The sequence below is a fragment of the Phaseolus vulgaris genome, chromosome 7 (assembly GCF_000499845.2).
Source record: "Phaseolus vulgaris cultivar G19833 chromosome 7, P. vulgaris v2.0, whole genome shotgun sequence".
NCBI lineage: Eukaryota > Viridiplantae > Streptophyta > Magnoliopsida > Fabales > Fabaceae > Phaseolus > Phaseolus vulgaris.
The window spans coordinates 18,256,056-18,272,506 of record NC_023753.2 but is presented as its reverse complement, the minus strand read 5'-3'; the positions used below and the strand labels follow the sequence as shown (position 1 = coordinate 18,272,506).

The following is a 16,451-nucleotide window of genomic DNA, read 5'->3' as shown; positions in this document are numbered from 1 at the left end:
ACATAAAGAAAAAGAAATAAAATAAATGTGTTGTGATCTAAAATATAATTGAATCATGCTTTTATTATATGAGTTTTGAATTGTTTTCTTATGAAGTGAATATTGAGTACCAAAGTTTTCCATAAAAGCTTCCAGATAACACATGTCAAGGAATGCAATGTGTGATCTACAAAGTTATGAATAAATGGTGGAAGAGAATACAAACGAAGAAAGTTTGAAGAAAAGATCATTTCAAGAGCCTATATGAAGGATGCATGTTGAAGTTGAAGAACAAAATAACTATATAGTCTTGTAAAATTCATAAGTTGTTAAGTGTTCTTTGTGGATGAGCTAAACCATTGTATTCTTCACTTTGGAATGTGCTTGAATTTCCCTTTCTTTAAGTGTTCTTTGTTACTTGTTTTTAAAGTCTTAGTCAGAAAGATTAAGATAAGATAATTAGGAGTGGTCTGTGTACTCATGATAACCATGAGTAGTTTGACTCGTTAATTATAATAATTAAATTGATTAGTAGAACCACTTAAGAAATTGTTTTAAGAGATAATTAGGCGTAGCTCATGTGATTGGGTGAACCAATATAAAATTACTATTTGTTGTTTTTGCTTTACTTATTCACTAGATGGTCTAGTTTAGTTGTTCAAAAGAAAAGTCTAGGACTCTATTCACCGATCTTCTAGAGTCAATTATTCCAACAAGTCTAGATAGAGAAATGATCACTACAAGAAAATCATTAAATAACAATCAACTTTAGAGACCAAAAATAATTAATCATTATATTGACTAAATTAGATATTATTTTAGAGACTAAAAAAGTATTGGTACCTAAATTGGTTTCTATTATTAATTAAAATTTATAAAATGATTTCTGAATTGGTATCTAAATTAGCTACCAAGATTTTAGGTACAAATATTTTAGATTATAAATTAGTCTCTAAAATACTAATAGAGACTAATTTAGAATATAAAATAGTAAGTAGTTAAATTCTTTGTAGCTAATGGTTAGATACCAAATTTAGAAACTATTTTATAAATTTTTATTAATAATAGAAACTACTTTAGATACTAATAATTTATTTAGTTTATAAAATTGTCTCTAATTTAGTTAAATAGTAACTAATTATTTTGGTCTCTATAATTAGTTTCTATTTAATGATTTTCTTGTAATGGGTGTAGGTAATATTTCAAACATTAAATTTTACCATTGTAAGAATGAAGGTCACACAAGGAGGTTTTGTCCTTTCAGGATAAGTAAAGGAGAGAGCGACTCGACATTGGAGATACGCCACTCAAAATAAAAACTCATACTAAAGCTGTCAAAATGAGTACATTTGATCTCCTTGTATGAGAGTTTGGTGGAGGAATTAGTTAAACAAAAACTTCTATTACCTAATCTTATATCAAAAAAAAGTTAAGCTTACATTAATACCATGGGTAACTAGCTTATTCAAAATGTTAGGCTAAAAAGAAAAGGAATTTTTTTATTTTTAGAATCACATCACTAATGGATGTGTGTTATATCACTAATGGATGTGTGCTTGAATACAAGAGAGGAGATCTCATTATAGTTCACATCTTCATTTTGGCTGTAGTCATTGGTTATTAACTTTCAACCTTACTAATTCTAATGTAAATGCTCCATTGGATGCACTACCATAAGATGCTTAAAAAACATCTTTCTTCTTGAAAAATCACTTGCAAAGTAACAACACTTCTACCACTAGTGGCTTTAACAACTTATTATTTTCATTCTTATGTAGTTATGATAAGTGCCTTAATGCAGTAATATTTCATGAAAAAAGATAGATACTTATGGACTTTAATTGTTAATAGCGTTATAATTCAACCTCTAATTTAGAAATCTGAACCTTTTTACATATTTTTGGATTATGAGACAAATAAGAACGATTTATTCCCTAGTTTGTGCTAATTTCAGGAATCTAGAGGACGATAGAGATAAAGGGGCTAAAGGAGAAGGGACAAGTTAAAGACAAGATGAAAAGACAAAGTTGGAGCATTGAAAAGTCGCCCAAACTCGCTCAAGCAAGATCACTTCAGAGGAAAACTCTTTCTCTTGAGCAACCTCACCCAATGCTCGCTTAAGCAAGTTCACTCTAGTGAAGTTTGGCTTTTTCTCGTGAAACTCCCTTAAGCAAGCAACATCTTGCTTGAGAGAGAAGTCACTTAACCAACATCAAAATTAGGTTAAATAGAAAGCGTGAGACAAAACCCTAGATATCATAGGGGAGGATAATCAAATATAGAAAACCCTAGATGAGGTAGCCGTAAAGTAGAAACACCCTGGATCTTCTTTTCTTGCTTGTAATGGACAATATGAGTGAATTTAGGATTGGGAGTAATATATTCAAACTCTTAAGAATTTAGGTGATATTTATTTATAATATTTTGTTCTAGATTGAGATTGGTATTATCATTTAATTCTTAAAGTTTGAAGCTTTATTCATGATTTTGATCCTTAGATTTGATTGAAAAGTACTTCTAAGCATCTAATTTAAATGATAATGCTTAGCATATTTGAATGCTAGGAATATATTTGAAATGTTAATTGCTCTATAAATATGCGCGGAAATGATAATTAGCAGACAATCTTAATAATTTTGTATTCAAGAAATTAGTATAAATGATTATTAAGATGTGCATCAATATCAATTAAGATGGAATGTTCTATGTTTTTATTCATTGAAAATATAAACGAGTGAGAAAGATTAGGGGTGGTAAAGTGGCACGGGTCGTGTGGGCTGGCCCGCAGCCTGCTAAAAAAACGCAGAAAGGGTTGCTAATTTCAACCTGCTGGCCCGCTTAGGCCCGCCCCGCATAACCCGTAGTCCGTGCGAACCAAGTGCAGGGCAGGTTGACCCGCATAACTCGCATAACTTTAAAATGTAGAATTTTTTTCTGCACCTCCATATTTTCTTCAGGCAACCTCATATTTCACATTCCGAAAATTTTAATAACATCTTACTACGCATGTCTCGTGAAAATAATATTATGAGACTATTTACTTAATGCATCTAAATCAAAATTTTATTTTAAAAATTTTTTTTTAAAAAAATATTTCTTATGTGGGTTGGCCAGCGGGCCAACTCTTGTGCAGGGCGGGCTAGAAAAATCAGCCTGCAAATTTTATGTGGGGCGGGCCAAGTGTGGGGCGGGCCTATGCGGGGCGGTTCAGCCCACATTGCCACCCCTAAGAAAGATTAACCTCAATTCCAATTTTCTCAATTGAATCATCTAAATCATTTACTTTCTTTTCATTTAAATTCTTACATAATTATGATACCAACAACCTTACAAACAAAATTTTGCATATCTTTTGATATTCAGTAAATACCTTGAAATTTTAGAACTATTCCTTGTGAGTTCAATATTTGTTCTTAGAAAAACTTATTACTTCTGATTCGATACACTTATCGAATTAAAGAATTATCAAGATACTTCATCTCCTTATATGTGGCAATTACCCACTTTAAATGAAACTAATTACATCATGAAAAATAACTATTTTAGACGACTACCTTTTTCACTATCATTAGGACATAGGTCAGTTATGAGAATCAAAAAGATGCTATTAATAGGAGAAATGGACAAGGGCCAAAACATCTAAAGTTCTTTTTATTAGTCTTTTCAAAAGATGAGGCCCAAGCCCAAGAAGCCCAAGCCCAACCATGAGGAGCAAGGCCAAGGCTTTAGGAGATAAGCATCATTGGATGTCTCTATTTGTAATTTCCTTTTGTGTAGTTTTTAGTAGAACTTGAAAAGGAAGGTGTAGATATTAAATAAGGGGTGCTAATGTACAAAACAAAGTCACACCTTTCATGTGACATAAATAGTAGGTTGTAGGTGTAGTTTAGGAGGTGCCAAAATAGAAAATAAGTCACATTTTCCTTGTGACTCTAGATTTAGGTGCTGAATTTAAATTTGTATTAGGAGGGAATTTTGAATTTGTTTCACTTTCATTTCAGCCCTCTAAAGCTATAAATAGAGGTGTTTGGTCATTGTAAAAGGGAGATTGAAATAGAAGTAAAGTTATTATACTTAAATTGTGAATGATTTGTGTGAGATTTGTTCTCCTCTTCTTTGTCTCATCTTGTGATGCTTTGGGAGCTCTCAAGTGGCGGCAATCCAACACTTATCTTGGATCATCACCTCCAAGTGGCATGTCCATTCCCAATTCATGCTACAACCACATAAGTTTCATCTTCCTTCACCTTGCCTTATTCATTCAATCGGTTGTTCTTTCTTGTATTCAATTTTAATCGGTTAAACTTGTTCATTTTGTGTTTTCATTCGGTAGCTTGTTTTCTTAATCAATTATGTTCGGTTAATGTGTGTCTCTTCTATTTCAATTCGGTAATCTTGTTCCAATTGTGGTTCACAAGGAAATAGCACTCATATTTGAGTTTGGTTCATCATTTTGGAAGGCATTGTCTCCATTGATGATTCCTTAAGCTTCCTTGAGTTCAATTTTGTTTTAGCATTCTGTTTTGGTTCGGTTCAGTTTTGTTCTTTCAATTCTGTTCTTATTTTTCATTCATTTGTTACCTTTAATTGTGTTTTCACCTTGGACCTTTGGAAATGAACCTTCACTCTACTTAGCACTTGCTAAGTTAATGTCCAGTGGAATTTTCCTTAGGTGACTCACCTATAAATTGCTAAGAATCTTGATCCTAATTCTTAAAAGTGTCACAAATATAATGAATCTAAAATCAACTCACATTAGTCAAGGTATCATCAAACCCATATCTTTCAAACTCTCATCAATGCTCATATTAAGAAAAGAAAACAACAATTAAGGTTGTTAAATACATGTTTATAAGATAATCTAAAAGGTATGAAAGCATACATGTTTATAAGATAATCTAAAAGGTATGAAAGCATACTGATTGTAGTGTCTTGAACCATGATTCAAGAAGTGTATTATTAAAGAAACGTTGTCTTTAACAAAGCTTAAATGATGTATATAAGTCAAAAGTTTTAGAATGTGCACTTCAAAGTACTAATGAGGCTAAGAAGGCAAGGGACTGGTAGACCATTTGACTTTTCACAGTTTGATGACGTAAATGATTTGATAAAGCAAGATTCAAACAATGAAGCTTAAGAACAACAACCTAATGATGATTATAGTATAGTTGATGGTAGAATAAGGAGAACAATTAGATCTCTTTCAAAGTATGAATATACATATTTTATTTCATTTTTTTTAGTAACTAATAGTGAGGTTCTAGAAAATGAGCCTACACGTATTGTCTACTCTAGCAAGTAACTAAATTATTGAATGCCACGAAGAAGGGGATGAAATAAATTCATTCGAATAATACTAGGAGTTTGATACGTACACCACTAGTTTTAAATTCATCAATTCTAAATTTATTTTCAAATGAAAAGATTAAATTTTAGGAATTAATAAGAATTATTCAAAGCAAGATTAATGGCTAAAGACTTTACTCATAAAGAATGTGTTAATTATAATGATGTACTATCTCCACTAATGAAACATAGATCCATAAGGATTTTGTTAGTCATAGACGTTGAGCTTAATCTTTAATTGGATCACATGAATGTCAATATGAGACCATTTACATGAAGTAACTAGAAGAATTTGAGATAAAAGATAGAAAAGATTAAGCTTGTAAATTAAACAAATCTTTGTATGGTTTGAAATAGGTAATGAAAACAAGTGTTTGATAAGTTCTTTGGTAGAGTTGGTTTCATGAGAAGTAAAAACAATAATTGTGTTTATTTGACAAAAAGTTTTCTATAATATTGTTGTACGTTGATGATATTCTAATAGCAAACAATAATAAGTTTGAAACTGAAAAAGTAAAGACTTAATTAAAAAGAGAATTTACTATAAAGGATCTTGAACTTGCTAAAAAGATTATAGAGATTGAGATAACAAGGGAGCAAAAGCTTATATACTTGTCATAGGAGATGTACCTCAAAGAGGTTCTTTGAAAACTTTGGAATGAGAAACTTGAAACTTATTTTCACATATCTAACATAAATAGACTTCTTATGTGATAGAAGATCATAATTAGATTAATTCAGTTTCATATGCAAACATTGTTTGTTTTATGATGTGTGCAATGGTTTTCATTCATTCTATCATAGCATATGATATGAATTTTGTTAACAGATTTATGTTAAATCTAAAACCACTCATTTACAAGTTCTTAAGTGGATTCTTAGGTACTTGATGATGGATCACTTGACAGAGTTTTAGTTTATTGTGGAACTAGAAGGAAGGTTAGAGATGTTTTTGTAGAACGATTTGTAGATTCATTATGTTGGGTATTTGGACACTAGCAAGTCTCTCGCAGGATATATGTTTATAACTTATGGTACATCCGTTAGTTGAAAGTTGAATCTGCAAAAGATGATAAAGATCTTAACGTATCATAGTAGTTCTTATATGATTACAAAAGTTCTACTCATTGTTTGGATGTAATCTATCTAATTAGAAATCTGTAGTGGGGTTAGTGAGATTCAAAATGAGTTTTTACTTAGAAAAATTGTTTTTAAATTAAAGTGAAGATTAAACAAGCTTGTTTAAGATTGTTTAGAGTCTACTTTATAGATTGTCTAGTGGTAAGTGTCAAATGCACCTTGAATGTCCAAAACATCCAGAATTAACTGAAGTTTCTACCGTTTGATAGTTCATCTACGTTTTAATTAACTGTGAGAAATGTGTCATGTATCACGAAATTTGATGAATAATTCATTATGTGTTATTATATCTATTTTTATATATATGAACCTTGTGCGAAATGCATGTAATGTTGGGTTGAGCATGGATGTTCATTTTGAGTGCAAATGAGTAGTTTTCGATATATTTATGAGAAACTTGTATAACAGTGATATAAATACTCTTATTGAACCACCTTAAAAAAATTTGTGATATGTTATTTTCTTCTTCATCTTAGTCTTGTTATTTAATTGTTTGTGGTAATTCTTAAGGACATTCTAAAATTGCGTTGATTTAACGCAACACGGAACACTAGTGCTAAGAAAGGACACATGGATGTAACTTGGAAGTCTAAGATATATACATATATCTCAATGAAATAAATACTTAATTTACATAATCCTTTGCTGGTTTATAGCTTTAAACCTAAATTGGTTTTTAAACAATTTATAAGTCCTAAACTAAAATGCTTCTAAATGAATTATTTCATAGGCATTTATCGTATGCCTTAGATTTTTCTATCACGGTCTTACATTTTTCATCTTTTTTTCTTACCTGCAAAAAAGTTAGAGATACCATCAGTCATAATATAAGAAGATCGTTTATATGTTGGTCCGACGTAACAACTTATTTTAAGTGCATACGCACCCGAACCTATGAACCAATCTTAAAAGCGAATTAACATCCATGCGACAAATTTACCTTCTGGATAAAAATCTTCATATGCAGAATGTTACTCCAAAATTACATTTGTAACCTATGGTGAAGTTGAAAAGGCATTCATAATATCCAAAATATCCTTTACATTATCTTCAAATATTCAAATAGTAACCAAATTTATAAACAATAAATAATTAATCATTATATTAACCAAATTAGATATTAATTTAAAGAAAAAAAAATATTAGTATTTAATGTGATTTTTATTATTAATAAAATATTATAAAATAATTTCTAAATTGATATCTAAATTAATTATCAAAGTTTTAGTTACTAATATTTTAAATTCTAAATTAGTCTAAGTTTTAGTTATTAATATTTTATATTTTAAATTAATCTCTAAAAAACTAATAAAAACTAATTTAGAACATAAGTAGTTAGTAATTAAAATTTTAGTAGTTAATAGTTAGATACCAATTTAAAAACTATTTTATACATTTTTATTAATAATAAAAAATTATTTAAATATCAATAATTTTTTAATTTTTAAAATAGTCTTTAATTTAGTCCATACAATAACTAATTATATTGATAATACAATAACTAAGTATTTTGATCTCTAAGATTAATTTTTATTAAAACATTTTCTTACGGTGTATATTTATCTAGAAAAACGTGATAAACTTCCGTTAAGTCGGAGAGACAAGTTTAAAACCTAACTCATGAAGTTATCGCAAATTTGGGCTTCTGGAAAATATGGCTGGACATTCATTGTGGCACACACTTGTATGTTCGTAATCTAGTGGTAGGAAGAAAGACTTCAAAAAAACCAAAGAGGAATATTAAAATTGAAACTATTATGATGGTCTCTTTCCCTCAGAGTGCATCTCTTCACGCCTACAGATACACTAACTCACTCTCCACTTCAAAATCACTCCCAATCGAAACACTACACTCACTCACTCACAACTTCAAAAGAAGATTGTAGATGATAAACAAAACTAGAGAACCTTTTCATTATTTTCTAAAAACATACAACAAGACCTATAAATAATTCTGATTTTGCAAAAAACCAGAATTAACTAAACAACAGAATTATTAAATTTTGTTTAAAATATTGTTATTACAATATGTATTACAATTAATCCCCCTATTAAAAGAACTTTCCCACAAGGCCTTGTAGCATTCCAATTAAAATCTGGAAATTTCTGTTGTAACTAGTTTAGTTCTTGCCAAACTGCATCTTCAGGGTTTGTATGCTGCCACTGAATTAAAACTTTCGTAATAGCTGTATTAACCTTTTTCTTCATTCTTATTTGTTGTTTGGTGTATCTTACCGCAACAATGCCAGATAAATATTGTATGCTGTGAGTGTTTTATCTAGATTCATGCATTGTCCAAGTGAAGAACATCTTAAGGTAGCAAAGAGGGTTGTTAGGTACATAAAAGGAACTATAAACTATGGGATTAAGTTTCAGAAAATTCAGAATTTACTGTTTGTTGGGTATTTTGATAGTGATTCGGGTGGTTCTTTGGATGATATGAAAAGTATTTTAGGGTACTGTTTTAGTCTTGGCATGGGAATTTTTTCATGGTGCTCAAAGAAACAAGAAATTGTTGCACAATCTACAGCAGAAGCTGAATTTATTGCTGCTACAACTGTTGTTAACCAAGTCTTGTGGTTGAAGAAATTTTTAATTGATCTTAATAGGGAGGAGAAGGGAAGTATGTTTGTTGACAATCAAACTGCAATAACTATTTCTCATAACCTGTCTTTCATGGGAAAACCAATCATTTTAACATTAAGTTGTTCTTCTTAAGTGAGATATAGAAAGATGGAGTTGTTGTTCTTGTTTATTTGCAAAACTGAAAACAGGTTGCAGATTTGTTTACCAAGTCACTTCCAGTCAGAAAGTTTGAGTTCTTAAGACAAAATATTGGAGTTTGCAGTTCAAAAATTAAGGAGGAGTGTTAGATATTTTGTTTTTTTTTTTTAACTGCACGTAACTCTTTATTTGTTTTTTCTGTTTCAATTGTTGAATAAGTCTTTCTAAGTATTGTTCCTACACTTTTGACAAAAGCATTTCAGTGAGTTACTAATGTATTGTTAGCCAAGATAATGAATATCTTGCTCTCTTTTATTTCTGTCTACCCTTTATTCTACCATAACAACAACAGTAATGTGTCAAACCTTTCAAGATATCCAACAAGGTCCCTTTTTGCTTCAATCTTGCCAAATCAATGATAGGATCATCAATAGCACCATAATCAAATCGACTCCCTATATCCTTAAGGATCTGTTTCCAAGATTTCTCTTTATTATTAATATTCTGTATGTAATGCCTTTGCCAAGCAAAAGCTTTGCCATCCATGGACAATAATAGCAAGTGGCTTCTTTGAGTTTCAAGGGTTCACTCCAATTCAAAAAATTGTTTTGCCTTAGCTTTCCAGTCCAGAAAATTTGATCCATCAAATGAAGGAAACGAAATCTATGCCCATTCCACGGTGAAACAACCGTGTCTACAGATTCAGCCTACATCTATCCTTTGTCATAGTTTTCTTGGTCATCCTCAAAGCTACAGATGTTGGTGTGAGGCCTTCAATTGACTTTTGTACCATCTCCAAAAATTGTTGCACGCATTCTTGATGATCAGAGAGGTTCTTTTCATAAGAATCTGTACTGGCACGACCGAATCACTCGGTGAGTCGGTAAAAAACGCGATCCCCTCGACCACTAGACCACGATCAGAAGGTCACATGACAACACGTGGCCGACCGACTCATGACGATGAGTCATGGGTCGACCAAGTCAGCAGGGTTAATCCATAATTAAGAGTTGTTTAGCACAATCTTAAACATGAACCAACTTCCTAATCCGGCCCACCAGCGAAGGCCCACTAAGGTAATATAAATAGCACAAATTTCAAGAATCAGGTACGTCATTATCTACAGTACTCTGACAACCGAGTGTCGACACCCTGACTGACTTGAACGTTGCGTTGGAGTGCTTTCTGCAGGTACAACCTCAGCCTATGAGACCAGACGACCGAGAGGAGGAAGGTGAAGCAGCAAGCTGAGAGTGATAACGACCGACCGAAGGGAGGAGCAGAGCAATCGTTCTCTAGGCCCCACACCCGTTCGAGAACAAAATCCATCCTAGTTTCCAATTCTTTTGCAGTCACCATCTTCACCCAACAAGTTGATACCTACCACTTCTTAAAATTGAAACTGATGATACTCTCTTTCCCTCACAGTGCTTCTCGTCACCGCAGAGAACACGTACACTAACTCACTAACCACTCTAAAATCACTCACAACCGAAACATCACACCCACACTCACTCAACTTGAAAAGAAGATTGTTGAGGAAACAAAAAACTAGAGAACCTTTCCATTATTCTCTAAAAAACAAGACCTATATATAGTCTTGGTTTCAACACAACCAGAATTAACTAAACAGAATTATTAAATTTTGTTTAAAAAATTGTTATTACAATAGGTATTACAAGAAAAGAACAATCAGCCCAGATGTGAAGTGTGAACATATACTTCCATGACAATGGTTACTTATGTTATGTTTATCTACACTCAAAGCCTAATCATGTCTTAATATTAAAAGTTTCAAAAAACAGTGAAAAAACTTAATATTAAATTAAAAGTTTTTTCCTCTGGTAGGCATCAACCAAAAAGCTAACAGTCATTTTCATCAGTAAATTTTACAGTAATAGAGGCATAGTGTCCAACTGCAACAAATATAAATAAAAAAGTAATATGAAGTATAGGCAGAAACAAATAATAATAGAAAAATCTTTCAATCTAATAAACTGAAGTACAACAGTAAAGAATTACCTCAACCTGTGGACTTTTTCCCCGAAGCAACATATCTACACTTTTGTCAGTCTGCAAAAAGGAAAACAAGATATTATTAAACCGAAATGACATTGTAGCCTACTAAACTCCAATTACTCAATAACCAACTATATCTCTTACCTATCTTAATTATCTTTCGGATATTTTCGGAAACCTATGAATACAGATTGATTCTACACGGAGTACTCACTCAATTCTCTCACTTACTTAATACTCATATATTTCATACTTCCTTTGTTTCCCGTAAGAACAAGATTATTGTTATTGCAGTAATAAATGCTCAACTAACATACCTTATGTGTGAGCCAGTAGTGTCTATCTCTCATCTCAATTAAGAAATCAAATGTTGGAGGTGCTTTCCTCTCAAGAACTGTCTTCGGACAATTTCTCGCTCTGGCTTCTGCGTCTCCCAGAGTAACAGTTTCTATTCCACCAATCTGATAAGGAAAATGGAGGTGAATCTTGAATATTACAATTGCTTAGATGGGTGATATTCAGGTTACGTGAAAACTAAAATTTCGACGAAAATACCATTACAACTTAAAATGGGATTCAGTTTAGGGCCTCTACTGAAAAGCATAACTTATGCAAAACCTAAAGTAAAAAGAGACAAAAATATTGTCTTAAATTAAGTAAAAATTAGGCCACATTAGAGTAAATGCACCATAAGTTCAGTGCACACTTTTCATGCATAACAATGACTTGCATGTCCCTAAACCTTAAACCCCAAGAAAGCAACAAATTGAATTTACAACCACATAAAACTAACATATATTATGTTTATACTAAAAAAAGTGATAGGAAGGAATGTCAGGCCAATTACTCAATGAACCCAGAGATTTCAAAACCTTCTTAAAAAGAGAAAAAGCTACAAATTATCGGATGTTATTGGCACAAGAATATATAAGTTAAAACAAACCAGATCAGAAAGGGTAGGATTCTTAATGATATTCTCAAGCTTCTGCCCATGAGCAGTCCCAATAAGAATGATTCCGCGCTCAGCAATTGATCGGCAAGCATGAGCTTCAGCTTCTGTGCCAATCTCATCAACTATAATCACCTCAGGCATGTGATTTTCCACTGCCTCAATCATCACTCTGTGTTGCATTGATGGCTCCCGCACCTGCATTCTTCTTGCACCACCAATTGCTGCATGTGGGACATTGCCATCACCTCCAATTTCATTGCTAGTATCAACAACCACCTATCAATTTTGCAAGAAGTTATTCTATCATGAGCCTGTCTAAAAAAGTACTATAAGGAAGAAGGAATACGGAGATGCTAAAACATAGGAGAGAGCTTGAACATTAAATAAGGCTTGACCCGCTGGCCATGCTTGTCTCTTGAAAGGGGACTACATGCTTTTCAAGCCTGTGAAATCCTTTTAATTTTCTAGGTGTTGCAACTTGCAACTTTTAACAGCCCCTATACACTATAATTACCAGTGGGTCATTTCCTTAGTGCTTATTTAATTCTAGAAATTAATGTAACATGCAATTAACCATAAGTGGTAATTGCATGCCAGTGGAGTCCTTTTAGTTTCCTGAGTGTTGCAACCTTTGACAGCCCACTTAGACTATAAATAGGGTCTTATGTGTATGTGCAAAGCAAGCTTGAATTATTGAAAAATTGGGTTATCCCTTTTGAGAGAATTGTTTGTATTGGGGTGGGTTCTTGACAGAACCGCCCATAACTTATCAAGGAATTTTTCCAAAACTAGGTTGTGGCATCCTTTCTTGTTTCCATTTCCTCCCTCCGTTCTTTTTAGTTTTTGCTTATTGTCCCCATTTCTATCCTAGAAAGATCCATAAATTGAATTCATGCCAAGTGGATTCACATTAGGTAACAACAATCACCTACCCATTTTGCAAGATTCTATCATGACCCAGTCTAAAAAAGTACTTTAAGGAAGAAAAAATGCTGCGAGATGCAGAAAAATCAGCATACCACTCTTTTGTGAAGCTCCTCAGACAGTACACGAGCAATCTCACGCATAACAGTAGTTTTGCCAACTCCGGGCCTGAGAGAATCCAAGAAAAAGAAGGGAAAAAAATCATCAAATCTTCGTAGAGAAAATGAACAACCTTTTACTACATTATTGGATTGGTGAGTCAATGGACCATGGTAAGTAACTTTTATCACTTATTAGATTGATCTTAACATAAATTTCAAGTCTTCCAAAACCAACAACTTACATCGTATATTGCAATTGATAATGCCAAACACAGAATCCATAAAATATTTTACATTTAAAAAAAATTACCAAATGACACATGTTCTATTTCGATAAAGCTCTCTCTAAGTACTTATAGGATAAGAAAACAGGTAAAATCCATTGAAGTTATCTCATAAATTAAAGTCAACTTATTCACTTGAACATCCGTAGAATAGAAACTTCCTTTTCTAACAACTTACTGAAAATCTCAAGTGTAGTTGATTTTAAGATGAAGGAGAGGAGAAATATAATTCCTTTTACCTTACAAACTATTCATTTTACCAAAAGTAAGATACAGAATCAAATTAATTTCATTTCAAGGAATCCCTTAGCACTTAAACTTGTATCCATTCTTAAAATATCGATAAGAGATAAAAAGGGGAAATACTGTGGTATACCTTCCAACAAACAAAATGCTCTTCCCATATTGAAGCAGGTCATAAACCATGTCAATCTGGCCAGTGATTGCTCTCCCGACCCGACAAGTCAAACCAACTATGTGACCTTTCCTACTCCTAATTGCAGATATTCTGTGCAAAGTACCCTCAATTCCAGCTCTATTGTCCTTCCCAAACTCTCCAACAGCTTGTTCAGCATATTCCAACTCCTTCACAGTTACCTAGCTACACAAATACACTATACAACTCAATGCATATCTGGATATCACATTACATTGATATAAACAATACCACGGAATGAGCAGTGCATAGTATGCATTACCTCTGTGTTCCTTAAACAGTGGCCTCCGTGATTTCCTAAATAACGCGCTTCTGGCAAACGACCCAAATCCAATACAACCTAATGAAATAACGAATGTTTGAGTAGAAAGAAGAACAGTGAATTAAGGATTAAATAAATAGCTTTGAAATTGGAAAGTCACCTCTAGAAGTTGAGAGCGATTCGATTGATCGAGGAGACTAGGATGCAAATCAGATGGAAGGATCTGTAAGAGAGCTTGCATATCGTCTTGGTCGTTGTGAACAAGACAACAAGAGCCTTCAGAAAACGCTTCACATTTCATTTTCAGTGACAGTGCCGTTGTTGCTGCCTTCAAATTCCATGGCAGCGGCAGTGACATAGGCAGCCACGAAGATGAACACCAACAGCTCGTAACTACCATTTGTTTCCTACCTTATCCCAGTTTCCCCTTTCTGTTATTGAATTATGTAGTTTTATTTTTTTATGTTATTCAATTAAAATTTATTGCCACCTAGCATTGTTATTTTGGTAACAAGATTCGTGAACTCCTTAATACTAATAAGTTATGTCAATTTATTCATTAATATTTTTAAGAAGTACAAAAATAAAAAATAATTTTTTTTATTAAATAAACTAGCTCATTTATGAGCTATTTTGTAAAAAAAAATCATATATTTTAAATTTTAATTTAATTTATGCATAATTAAATTTTAACTTGAAAATATTTATACAGTGTAACACCCTCAAAAATACATTTAACTGTTACAATATAGGTTCTACATATTTCTATACAAGCTTAGAGTTTTTCAAAACATTCCTAATACATTATCAGAACTTATAGAAATACAAATATTTACAATATAAGGTTTACAATACTTAATACACAACAAACATCAGTTCATATATTATTCCAAATGTATGAATTCAATTTCATACCATTTTCATCAAACAATATCATTCAAAACACTATCCAGAACATTCAAAAGTCTATTTAACAAAAATAACACTTAAATATTAAATCATCAAAATCTAATATTTCTAGTTTAAATAATATATATACAAACAACACAATATAAACACATAACATCCCTGCAAGAGAAATTGAATATTGAGACCACGTCCCTTCACATCCAGATCTTCTAGCCTAGGTACTATTAAAAATTAAAATTAGTTTTTCTTACATTAATTGTTTGCTTTCCAAGCAACCTCTAGAATTTTATTATTATCTTGGTATAGATAAACTTCAAGATTTAAGAAACTAATTTAAGTTATCCCACCAAGATTAATGACTAAATCTTATGAAAAAACAAAGAACAAAGGATCTTTTGAGAAAAATAAAATTAATCTATTTGAAAATATATCGAATACAAATTTTTTTAACTTCTCAACAGATTATAAAATAGATAAAAATTGGAAAAAAAAAATAAGAGAATAGGAAGAGATTTAGAGAGAGAAAAAGAAAAGAAAAGAGACTGTGTGGGTGTGTCTATGGCTCTGTTTCTTTATTTTTTTTACGCGTCCTTACATTATCTTTATCCTCAATTTTAAAAGGTTTTGTTTAATATATTAAATAAAAATATAATGTTATCAAGTGTGAGTCTCATTAGAGTATTACATTATTATTGATGATGAGGAAATTGTTTCTTTTTCAAAGCTTTGGGTATTAAAATCAAAATATGAAATGAGTCTGGATGATCCCTGTGAAATGATTTTTAAATCAAATTTAATATTGATGAGATGATTAAAGTGGTCATATATTCTATAATCACTTATTAATTGTGGTTTATTGTTTTTTTTTCACATTATATTGGGATATAATGTGTTATGTGTGACATGGAGAGATGATAGGTATGAAATGAGAAGGCTTTTACTAAAGGATGGAGAAGTTTGTGATTAGACCAAGCATTTGAAAACCATATTATATTTAGTGAGATCTTTGCATACTTATATTTATACAAAAAAGAAATTTTTTTCTTTACAAAGAATTTTTTCTTTTTTGTTATCTTTTATTTCAGAAAAATATTAATTTAATAACTTTTTTTTTATTATATTTTATTTAAGAAAAATATTAATTTAACATGCATATTAAAAATACATCAATTTATTGTGTTTTAAATAATATAATTTAAAAATTCTCCATTTCAACACAATACTATCAGTACTCTTTATTATTTAATTATTTAATGTGAAAACATAATAATATATAAATAGTTTTTTTTTTCTTTCTAACTTTTAGTTTTGGACTTTTGCCCTACAATTCCTAACCTAATTAGCATGTTGGATGACAACTTAATTGTAATCTTTC

At 31.5% G+C, this 16,451-nt stretch overlaps 1 protein-coding gene across 2 annotated transcripts; it reads right to left on the bottom strand.

The window, feature by feature from the left end:
* Positions 1–7,042: 7,042 nt before the first annotated feature.
* Positions 7,043–14,606, bottom strand: LOC137828037 (uncharacterized protein ycf45). 2 transcript variants are annotated; one of them, XM_068634437.1, is made up of 8 exons: positions 14,328–14,606; positions 14,168–14,245; positions 13,846–14,066; positions 13,180–13,252; positions 12,152–12,436; positions 11,526–11,669; positions 11,212–11,262; positions 7,043–7,258 (listed from the first exon to the last, which is right to left on the bottom strand). In XM_068634437.1, exons 1-8 carry the CDS (start codon positions 14,565–14,567, stop codon positions 7,190–7,192), a joined length of 1,161 nt encoding a protein of 386 aa, XP_068490538.1. In that variant the 5' UTR covers positions 14,568–14,606; the 3' UTR covers positions 7,043–7,189. The 2 variants fall into 2 exon arrangements, with proteins under 2 accessions (XP_068490538.1, XP_068490539.1); XM_068634438.1 differs by lacking the exon at positions 7,043–7,258 and adding an exon at positions 8,358–11,105.
* Positions 14,607–16,451: the final 1,845 nt, after the last annotated feature.

What these genes read in the sequence shown, in the direction of transcription:
- LOC137828037 (XM_068634437.1), bottom strand. Translation starts at nt 14,567, where the DNA reads ATGGTAGTTACGAGCTGTTGGTGTTCATCTTCGTGGCTGCCTATGTCA. An exon ending in AGGAGCTTCACAAAAGAGTG is followed by an intron (nt 12,437 to 13,179) that starts GTATGCTGATTT and finishes CAAAATTGATAG; the next exon opens with GTGGTTGTTGATACTAGCAA. An exon ending in GAAAAAGTCCACAGGTTGAG is followed by an intron (nt 7,259 to 11,211) that starts GTAATTCTTTAC and finishes ACTTTTTTGCAG; the next exon opens with GTAAGAAAAAAAGATGAAAA.